At 35.4% G+C, this 11,350-nt stretch overlaps 2 protein-coding genes and 1 long non-coding RNA gene across 3 annotated transcripts; 1 reads left to right on the top strand and 2 right to left on the bottom strand.

Moving 5' to 3' along the window:
• Window positions 1-2,040: 2,040 nt before the first annotated feature.
• Window positions 2,041-7,072, bottom strand: egl (egalitarian). The gene has a single exon (XM_053761183.2). The coding sequence runs from the start codon at window positions 6,948-6,950 to the stop codon at window positions 4,389-4,391; it is 2,562 nt and encodes an 853-aa protein (XP_053617158.1). The 5' UTR covers window positions 6,951-7,072; the 3' UTR covers window positions 2,041-4,388.
• Window positions 7,073-7,836: 764 nt separating this feature from the next.
• Vps29 (Vacuolar protein sorting 29) lies at window positions 7,837-9,796 on the top strand. The gene is made up of 4 exons (XM_053761446.1): window positions 7,837-8,033; window positions 8,207-8,398; window positions 8,655-8,890; window positions 9,156-9,796. Exons 1-4 carry the CDS (start codon window positions 8,031-8,033, stop codon window positions 9,274-9,276), a joined length of 552 nt encoding a protein of 183 aa, XP_053617421.1. The 5' UTR covers window positions 7,837-8,030; the 3' UTR covers window positions 9,277-9,796.
• On the bottom strand, window positions 9,206-11,319 carry LOC128679309 (uncharacterized). Its single transcript, XR_008405744.1, has 2 exons — window positions 11,179-11,319; window positions 9,206-10,491 (listed from the first exon to the last, which is right to left on the bottom strand). It is a non-coding gene; the product is annotated as an uncharacterized LOC128679309 (long non-coding RNA).
• Window positions 11,320-11,350: the final 31 nt, after the last annotated feature.

Raw genomic sequence — 11,350 nt, forward strand, 5'->3', positions numbered from 1 at the left:
TGACGTTTTACATGACATTTGTTTTTTTTTAGTCTCTTACTTTATCAAGGCCTGCGCATTATTTGTGCCCGAACTAATGCTTGCGCGGAATGCGATTTGTTGGCTCACTTCCCTCACCATACCATCATGAATACTTAGTCCTTACGCAACACAACCACCTTTCTGCGTGATAATGATGATAATGATCGTTAGTTAATTAATTTGGCGACTAATATACGGTTATGATATATGGTTTCGGTTCAGCTTTCACACTTGTAGATACAAAGTTTAAAGTTCACATTTTTTTATTACATACGCTTATTACATATCTATCACCGAAACGGTTTGTCACACAGAAAATTAGTATTCTAGCAAATGAAAGTAGGAAAAGAATACCACTACATAAATACCACTAAATGTAGAAAATTTAATAAGCTTTCATTCGGTAGAAGAACTTCTTCTCTCACACTTTTGCCTAAACGGTGGGTGGGATATTGAGTCTTGAGATTGTTCACTCTCTAAGCACTCTAACTAAAGTTAGCATCGAAATACATTCTTAAGTATATCATATTTCATATAGTACCTATATCCCACATACCTACGTTAAATAGAACAAGATTTTAAAAAAATCTGGTTCGAAATGAAGCAATGCCACCACGGACCACGGGTTGCCAGAAATCTATAGGGAGGCACTCGATAGAGGCGCAATGAAATGAAAAGCCGGGCTGGACAGAGGATAGGTAACAACATTCCTAAAGATGGTTGTCATCAGAGAGTCGTGATATCACAGCCCATCTTGTAGATTTATTTTTCGGCTTTGTATGGAGACGACTATGTATTTTGGGCTTTGTATGGGCGAATATGAAACGAAATTTGCTTAATCAATGTAAAGAATAATATTCAGATTCGTCGTCAGTTAAAAACACAGAAAAATGAGCGGATAATTATATTTTTTCTGTCTTTACCGCGCTCATTTATTACATTAAAAAAACAGGTCTGTTAATTGTGTGAGACTTGTAGTATGCTAATTACCCAACTAATTACCTTATTGTTAAAAAAAAGAATAAGTTTTCAATAGCAATGGCATAACGACACAGCGTGGAAAGTCAACACCTTGATTATGAGACCCCCGTGAAAGTTTGATACCTAACCTGTTGTACTCGTAGATTCAAAGTATCCGTGCAATATACTGTATTTTTGCTTGTAACGAATAAACTTAAACGACTACACCGATTTTGATGAAATTTGGCACAGAGAATCGACCTTTAGTAACATAACTTGTTATCATGAGAAAAAAAATCGCGTTTAATCTTTATTAGGCCGATGTTTCGCGGGCAAAAGAAAGAAATCATTTATTCGGCAAAAACATAAAATCCAAACATTAACACTTAAAGGTAAAGTACAAAAGAGTAACGAATATAGATCGAATACAATATGTAAGCCGAAATGGCGACCAGCTCAGCATGGTGCCATGGTATCGAGCCAAGGCGCTGATTTTCAGCTGGAACCAAGTACAAAAGTAGGTAAGGTGGCAAAATAAACAAGTTAATATGTACGGAAACAGAAACAAACAACAGCAAACATTAGGATTAGATAGGAGACTAACGTACAAGTGTAGTAAAATGTTCATATGATGGGAGGTACATAAATAGGATAATATTTGAGGAATTAAACATATACTAACTTAGGAAAAAATGTAAAAAAAGGAATAAAGACAAATTACATGGAAGCTATGGAATATATATAAAGTATAAATATTAAACTAGAAATAATTCAATGTATTGCCCTCAATTTGCCGCAATAAACTCATTGATGCGTTTACGGAACATTGTAACAGATGCTAGACAAAAGCTAGTTTCGGTATAAAAAGTATGCTAGTTCTGGTTATTTTTACCAGAGTAGTATTGCATCGTAATCGGAGGAGACACGAAGGAGACACTTTCTAGCTGGAGTAACACACCATTTTGTAAGACATCGTTTTGATATCACAATTTTACTTTCGCGTTATAAAGTGGCGTTAGTAGGATAATTTATTCTTAATGAAAGAAATGAAATGTCATGTTTTATTACAACTTTTTATTTATTATAAACATAAACGATGCGCAAATTAGTAATCTAATATTTGCCACGTTACACCATTAAACTCTTTACAATGCAGTTAAGAGTCTGGTGATTAGTTAAAAACTCTCAAAATATTAGAAGATAACATACTTGGTTAGACCTTAACTGACTAACGGAAATGCTTCCCTTTAAATAGTAAAATATTACTATAGTGGCACTGAAAAAAGGTTAACGAATACAATACAAAATTGTAAACAGTATATATCTAATTTTAAATTGTGCTTGGTGGATAAGGCACAAAACGTTTACACAATAAAATAGTAAAAAATATGTATCGAAATAAATTACAATAATTTTGATAACAAATGCACAAAGACCAGTTTTCTTTTTGTTTTCTTAAAATTGATCACCTTAATCTAATTTAGCGAAATAAAAAAGGATACTAAGAAAAAAATGTGTGGTGTAGACTAATATTGGTAAGAATACATTTTATAAACGTATACATACCGTCGCTAATGTACTAATTTCGATACAATACTGTTGTTTAATACAATTACATAAAATAAAAGGCAATTTACTACGAAACAAGCAAAAAAGCGTGTAAATATAGCATAGTTTTTAACACATATAGACTGTATTAAATAACGTAAAAATAAACTATTCGAATGAATTCAACAGGCTTAGAAGGTACAAATATCACTAGGCTATCAACAAATCATGACATAACTAAGCTCCATTCACATTGGAAACGCGGGCAGTGAATTTTATTTTAGGTAACCACAGTGGCAAATACAGAAGACAGTACATAATCGAAAATAGATGTAACTACAAAGTCTAAAAATGTACAAAAACTACGTACAATATGTATGACCTTAGAACCTATATGGGGAACCTGAATGAGGTTAACACTCGCGTTTTCAATGTGGGAAGTTTATGTAGTTATACAACATTTTATATTGATGCCCCTTATAAACGAAACAGTTGATAAAAGTCGTAGAGTGCATGTGTAACCTGATATGTGTTTGTTTGTAAAGGATTTTTTTTATTAATTGATAATATGTTACAGTATACAACTTTGCGTGTATACGATTGCAATTATTTATATAAAAACATGATTTATCTACTTACACAAATTGATAAAATGCAACGTTACACAACAATTGTCAAAAAAATTCGAGGATTTCAAACTAGGGGCCTTTAAAATATGTTGCTCCAGTTAACAAAGAACCCATCTAAACTCTGACAATGAATTCACACTACAAATACGTATAAAAAGTACTACAAATTCACATTTTGATAAGGCATTCGTCAGATATGACTCGAAGGCACATTTTAGAACAGAAATACTAGACCTTCAGTCACTCTACATTGTAATAATAAACTCTGCATTGCCTATACGCGAACGAAAAAAAATGATCGAAACCAACCTTCTAGAAGCACCACTTTCATCCTACGATATAAAACTTCATTCAATAACACTAACCCTATACCATTTTAATATTTTTAAAACATGTTTAAATACTAGTGTACACCTAACTTTATAAATATCTTAGAGTAAAAAAAAGACTTTATTGTATATAGCTATTATTGCCATTTTTGATATAATAACGATCTCGCTACGAACATACCTATATTGTGACAAATAAATATGCAGGTATGTACAACACTATACTCCTATCAGAAAAGCAGTCCTATCGTGATTTGGGATGAAAAGATTATGCATGCTAATCAGATTTTATCTTATTTACAATTCAAAATATACCGAAAAACGAGGCCTTGAAATGTATCACAAAGTTTGATTTACTTAACGGGCAATAGCCAACATAAATAATTTATGGTGATTCTCAGAGCGTTTCGACAGCTGCGGCCGCGCTGTCATTACATTTTTTCAAATTTTAACTAAGACCAGAATTAGTATTGCCAATTTTATGAACGATTGATTTTAGATATAATTCCTTCCTCAAGAAAATTGACGGATCGCAATAAAAGCGAGGCCGCAGAGGACGAAAAGCACTGAGAACGACCCATTAATACAAAAATTCATCAGCAAATACTGTTCGATCCCGAGCAGGAACGAAGTAGCTGTATTATGCGAAATTACAGTTGCATTTATTCGAATGTACACGCGCATTCTCGCTCAAATGAGCAAATAGCGTAGGCGTTAAATACAGTCGGTAATGCAAGACCTCTCCATACACTTAATTAATAATTCATCTCGCGGAGTCGCGCCGCAACCGCACTCCAGAACTAGACCAGTGATTGAACTTAAACTATGAAATATGATCACATAAAGAACAGTTCCGAAAATTTACTCTGGCACTCGGAAAAATGGAAGCGTCGCCTGAGCATCAAGACATGTTAATCCCGGTTCGTTTATTTGCGGGACTCGCGTCCATAATCCTCTCATTGGCTTTATCTTCTTCACGGAAATGAATCCTTGTAATCACAATATCTCCCGTGCTAAGGGTCTGTGATCCTACTTCGGATTTTTTCACTTCATTGAGATCATTGCATTTGGTGTCATAGTTGGCGCTATGGCAACGGCAGCCGCAATTCTTTTTGTCTGGCTCACCTATGTTCAATATTTGGCTCAGGTTGGACCAATCTTTATTTTTGAGCAATGGCAGTGTCTGTTCCATAGTTTGCGAGAACCTGTCCTCGAGCTCCCCACTGAGCGGCGCTACCGCCGACAAAATGGCCTCCAAACGGTTGATCTTTTCAACCTTGTCCATATTTGTGTCTGACAATATTTCGTCCATCATCTGCATGGATTCTGTCAGACTTGGTGGCTGTGTTGAGTGTGGAGAGGATATAGGGTCAGAAGGATTCGATTCTAAGCTGGCCATTTCATTTTCCCTTTCATCATCGTCAGAATCTGAATCTTTATCCTGTCCAATGGCCTCCAATTTTTCCAACTTTTTAGATATTTTGTGACATCCCTTTAGTTTTTCTTTTTCTTCCTCTGTGAGTTCCAAATATCTGAGCAATCTGATCTCCCTGTTGCTCAACACAATATTCTTTGTTGTCTCAGCCAATTTCTGTTTCAGTTCTCCAACCTCTGTATTGATTTTTCTTTGTCTCTTTCTGAGTTTCACTTCTGTGGGCTGGATGTGCATAAACACCTGTTCATTGCTCAGTTCTTCAAACAGTTGCTGGTTCTCTGGCTTTATATTGCTGGACATGTAAGCATATATTGCTGGATTGACTAATGAGAGCACATCAGAAGCAGAATAAATTATCATGTCTTTTGTTAATGGCCTCCTAGCCCAGTATCGCTGGTCTCTGCGATAGACATTCTTCAGCTGTTCCTTCATGGGATTCATCGGAGCATTGTACAACTCACACAAAGCATTAAGGCTCAAATTTTTAACTTTGTAAACTGGGACACCTTGTTGCTGCAATTGTAGCACAGCATGGGCGGCCTGAGTATCAAAAACATTTTTTAGAGTGATTTCAAATTGATTATGCAAATTGACTGAGTCATTTCTACAATCATGTATGATTTTAATAACATTTTCACTCTCCAGCAAATCTTTTATCTTACCCTCCATTACCATACCTGGGCATGCCATAATGTCCAATATGTAGACTTCGCCACTCATAGTGGCGATTTGACACAAAGTTAATATTCCTTTCAAGCCGAGATTAATTCCTTCACAATCAAAAGAAACAATGTTCTTTGTATTGCGTTTTGGCAGCATGATACTATCCATAAGTGTTGCACACTCTCTGACACTTGCAATAACTGTAGTGCACTGAAGAACTTTTTGCCGCCATGCATCTCCCATGATGTTGTTCCTGATGCTGGGTGTGCCATTTGTTTCCTCAGAACTACGAGCATTTAAATGATTGTTGACCCTGTCCCTAACCATATTTTCGGCTAAGTTTTTTATGACAATAGAATTAATCCTTTGTTTCAACGTTTGATTTGCTATATTGGCTTGAGGACCACGGGGAGATTCTACAGGGCTGAGTATTCTGTTAGCGGGACTTCTATTACCATCGGAAGGGGTAGGGCTCACTACTGTGGGTGGAGCTGGCGATAACGACTTTTCTTCCACTATAGGCTTTGGTGCTTCAGTCTTCGCTTTAGATTTTGCATTTAGATACATTACAGGAATTTTTGGTTTACTAATAAGAGTCACCAGGTTTGACTGTACATGGAAGCTGTCCGAGAATAACTTAAGAAAGGCACTCAAATCAGCAGGAGATTTGAACATCTGATACCAGTACTCTTGGGGGAAGCGAGATACAATGAGATGGAAGAGTTGGTCGACCATCACAGGGCCTTTCGCCTCTATGCATTGGGCGACATAATCGAGCAACTGCTGGGCGGTATCTGTATTAATATTAGCTACGGGTAGATTGTGAAATTGTTCAGAGTTGCTGTGTGTGTTACCTCTCCTATGATTTTCACTGACTAGAACAACGTTGTCTTCGATGATTTGGAAGGTGTCCGGGTGCTTCATGAGGAAATCCTTGAACTCCTTGATGCGCTGGCCAGAGATGTGGCGCACTTGCGGCGAAGCCTGGCTACGGTGACCGAGAAGACTTTTGATTGGGACTTCTGTACCTTCGCCGTACTGGATCATTTTGCTCGCGAAGTACTCCTTCGCCTCTTCGATGTAGTCGTTGTTGGATGACGCGCCAACGCCACTGGGATGCTTCTGGAACGTGTTGATATCGACATAGTCCCCGTCTATGTTGAACAACGCCGGGTACTGCGCCAGGAACTTCTTCAGCCCCGACTGCGACCCGCCAGCGATCTGTCGCATCTCCTTCGTGAAACCCTTGGCACCAAACTGGCAGGAAAGATCGTGCAACGTACGCGGCTCGCCTTTGTCGAGCAGGCGTTCCACGAAAAACAACAGAGTGAGGTTTCTGGCGAGCTCATATTCCATTGATTCCATTTCCCTGCCTGTTGGTGCCAATCTGATAATCTTACACTAAATTTATTCTACGTATATGTGTCACCCACAACACCATGAAATTTTTCTTTTCTCCATCCGCACCTGCACCAAAGACAACAGAAGAAAACAGTGTTGTTATATCAAACTTTGCAATTTACAGTTTTGAGCACGTGCACGCACGCTAATTTTTGTCTATCTACCTACCCAAAAATAGCTATTTTAATGAATAAAGATGAAGAAAAATGTTACAGCAGCATCGGACGGAATCTATGAATATTTTATTATGGTGCTTGTCTTGTTCGTGTTGATTGAAATGTGTACATACATATTTTTAGGTACATTACAAGTGCCTACAAATATTTATTTTTCTTGGAATCAATTTTCATTCCAGACAGTACGGATGGTTTAAATATAATGACAAACTTTTACTGAAGATTCTAATTTGATTCTATCACGCAACATACCTACCTTATTAAAATAAGACAAAACAAACTATTTCATCAGAGATAATTTGTGGTCTCATGATTTAACAAAAATTTGAATCAGTATAAAATACGATTGTCCCCAAACTCCAAGCCATTTCTCACCTTTGTCGATATCATGGGAAATATTATATTACTGGCAATAATGAAACCATAGATTTGTTTACTTTTTTTTTATTTAACTGTTAATACGTTTCATTTTATGAAAGAAAATTTCCAAAAGTTAATTTTTTACATACTATACATATCAAAATTAGTTGCAAATAATTAAACATTCAAAATAAATTTAAATTATCAAGGTTTTTGAATAAACATATGCTACATATAATATAACAGAATGAAATTAGAAAAAAACGAGATGAATTAATTGCTTCAAGAACTGGAACACAAATGAACTGCTGACTGTCACAGAATTGTCAATCAAACAAGTCTAATGTTTTTTGTAAAAATAAATGGGAGGTTTTTTGTAACTTTCAATATTCCTTGAAAATTTTAAAATCTTATCTAGTTTTTATGCATAAAAACGCAATTAAAAGAAACTGTCATATGCGAGTGATCACTAATTTCCCACATTTAAAACTTCATTGGCAATAAAACGATGGTGAGTGTATGCAGTTCTCCTGTTTCCGCCCTCTTATTTAATTTGCACATCCATTTTAAACTTTTCAAGGGCCTATTCTATATTTCTCATCAAAGTTTATATACATCCATAACCATCTTAAGAACATAGCTTTCAAGAATCAAAACATTGTGTATAATGTTTCTTGTTTTCAGTTGGTGTTAGTCCTTGGAGATTTGCACATTCCCCACCGCTGCAGCAGCCTGCCGCCGAAATTCAAGAAGCTTCTGCTCCCAGGAAGGATCCAGCATATATTATGTACTGGCAACCTCTGCACCAAAGAGTCTTACGATTATTTGAAAACTCTGGCCAGTGACGTCCATGTTGTAAGAGGAGATTTTGATGAGGTAAGGACTCACCTTTCAGGGAAATTACATAAACTATGGACTAGACTTAATTTACCGGTCGGTCTGGTTCAGGTTGGCTGTTAATAATATGCTGACCATTCGTCTATATATTATATATTATTGTATTTGTTTTTACTGTTTTTGTTTATTGTGGGTAATAAAGATTTAACAATTAAGTACGATTTATTCACCTAAAACAAAATCTAAATTTTTTATAATCATTATTTGTTTGTTTATAAATCAATTTATATTTCAGAATTCGACATATCCAGAGCAGAAAGTTATAACAGTGGGCCAATTCCGCATCGGGCTCATTCACGGCCACCAAGTGGTCCCGTGGGGTGACGAAGAGTCCCTAGCCCTTGTTCAGCGACAGCTAGATGTGGATATATTGATTTCCGGACATACACACAGATTTGAGGCCTACGAGCATGAGAATAAATTTTATATCAACCCAGGATCGGCAACTGGAGCTTATAGCCCGCTCTTCAGGTGAATTGTTACTATAATTAAGATAAACATTAATGTAACAATCAATAATCAAGTTACAGTACAGTACTACTTATACAAATTTTGTTTAGTGGACATTCCAACCAACTTTAAATATTTATATAATGATCCAGCAGCATTGTTACACGAATCTATCATCTGTGAATTATTACAATATTTTTTTACAATTTTCTGAACCCTATTACTATCCCGCATATCCCTATTTTCCTGCATTTCTTAAACTAAATGACTTTGTTAATTATTTCAGGAATGCAACCCCATCTTTCGTTCTCATGGACATACAGAGCTCGACAGTGGTCACATATGTGTACAAACTCTTAGGAGACGAGGTCAAAGTGGAAAGGATCGAGTTCAAAAAAGCCCAGTAATGTAATCACAAAATATTGTTTTCACATGTTACGCCGGCTATTTACTATCAAACTAAAATGGATGCAGACGCGAATGTACAATCATTGCATAGTTTTTTTTATTTACCGTAAAGAAAACCAGCAATGTATGCAGAATCTGCTTAAGTTTGCTGATTGGCCAGCATTAAGTGTTACATGGTATATTTTACCGATATGGTATGATGTACAAAAATCAAATTGAAAGACCTTTTTAATTCTATTTTCATGAATGTCTCTAATTTATAGGCTACTAAAGAAAAGCTATATTTATTTGTCTCGCTTTATATCTATTTAATTATGGAAAAATTAAGTGATTTGAAAAAAGTGTGATTTTTCCAATATTATTTGCAATAAAGATTAGATTCCACCTGATTCAATATCAGACAGTATGATTTAACAAACTATTATTTTTTTAAATTAAGCAATTATTAAGTAAGGATTGATTCTGTTATATAAGTCATATGATATAATAAAGGAAATAAATTTATATGTACATTGATAATTGTATTTTTTAGATCAAATTCGTTACGTAATATTTATTGAACGCTTTGAACTTAACTATAGAAATAAGCCAATGGTAGAAAATACTACTACTACTAACTACTATTTCCTGCAGCTCTAGCCTTTTGGGAACGCGTAACAGACACAAAGACAGCATTTCGAATATAATACTAGTATTAAAGTATTTTTAAGGATTTTTTTCAGAATCACTCTATTTTTTTATGAAATTAAAAGTATTTAATTTACGAACTAAAATAATACATAGATATACGGACCACCTAAATAGACCTTAAAGTTATGTAGAAAATACAAATAAATCATATCAAAGATAAATAAAATATCGAATCGACAAAACTGGGACCAAACAGGAAAATAAAGAGAACCAGTGGAACCTTACCTTTTTTACACGTGATTGTTTATTTATTTGTCAATAAATGTATTTTTCCTAACAAAATAATAGGAAACAAATAAAACAGCGAAGTCCTTGTCATGCGCGTATTGGATTGGAATGAACCAGGTTAATCTCATAGGTGTTAACCGCTCGGAGCGGAGCAATACAATCCACTTGGTTAAACCGTTTTTGAACCACATAAATAATACCAGTTTCAAACCTTGATGGCGATACGATTACTGCAACTCACTTTCTGCAAACTTTGTCATTATCGTCCGACAACTAGGGATGCCGACGACCGTGCGCTGTGGAGACGAAAAAATACGTAAGCGGACCCTGGGCTCCGACGCTCTACGGCAGAGAAAATATCCAACCGGGAAAACGCTCAGATGAGAGAGAGAATTGACACCTAGTATGAAGTCAAAAAGTCAAAAGCACAACTAGAAATGCACTTCGCGAAGCCCTGTAGTTCATTAACACTATTACGTAAGTTTGCGCTTGGAGCAATATTCTCGGCGCCTACGAAATTCTTTAAAAGTAGGTTTTGTGAGTAGGAAGGGCATGAATATAATAGGTAGGTACATTGCGTTGATCTGTGAAAATTGAAATATGTATTGTGTAGGTAGGTATACCTGTACGTATATGTATTTTAGGTACGTATCACGTCTTTTTTTGGATAAGTACTTACTAGGTACTTATTTAAAGAATCAAATTTCTATGTCAACGCATCAGGGATCTAAAACGTGTACTTCTGACGTTTAAATGTTAGTAGTGTGTAATGGTAACAAACGCATTCATTGGTATCACAATAGCAACATCCAATTTCTTTTATCAATTAAATTTCGTTCGAGATCAAAAACTATAAAGGTTTTTAATTAAAATTAATTTTCTAAAAGGTTGTTTAATTGCATTAAAAATATCGTACTAGACTAATGGCTTAAAAATCAATTAAGTATAACAGCAAAATACGTGCCAGTTAACACGTTACTTACCTACTCTAATTACTTTATAATCAAATAAGGAAAACTTAATTCCATTGACATAATCACACCAATGTCAATTTAACCCAAATTGCAATTAATCTAATAATATCTCAACTAACGTCTGTCTATTTGTGCGTACGTGTACACCCGCATGCATAGTGCCATCAAAAACATTGAGCTA

The sequence above is a fragment of the Plodia interpunctella genome, chromosome 21 (assembly GCF_027563975.2).
Source record: "Plodia interpunctella isolate USDA-ARS_2022_Savannah chromosome 21, ilPloInte3.2, whole genome shotgun sequence".
In the NCBI taxonomy this organism is placed as follows: Eukaryota; Metazoa; Arthropoda; class Insecta; order Lepidoptera; family Pyralidae; genus Plodia; species Plodia interpunctella.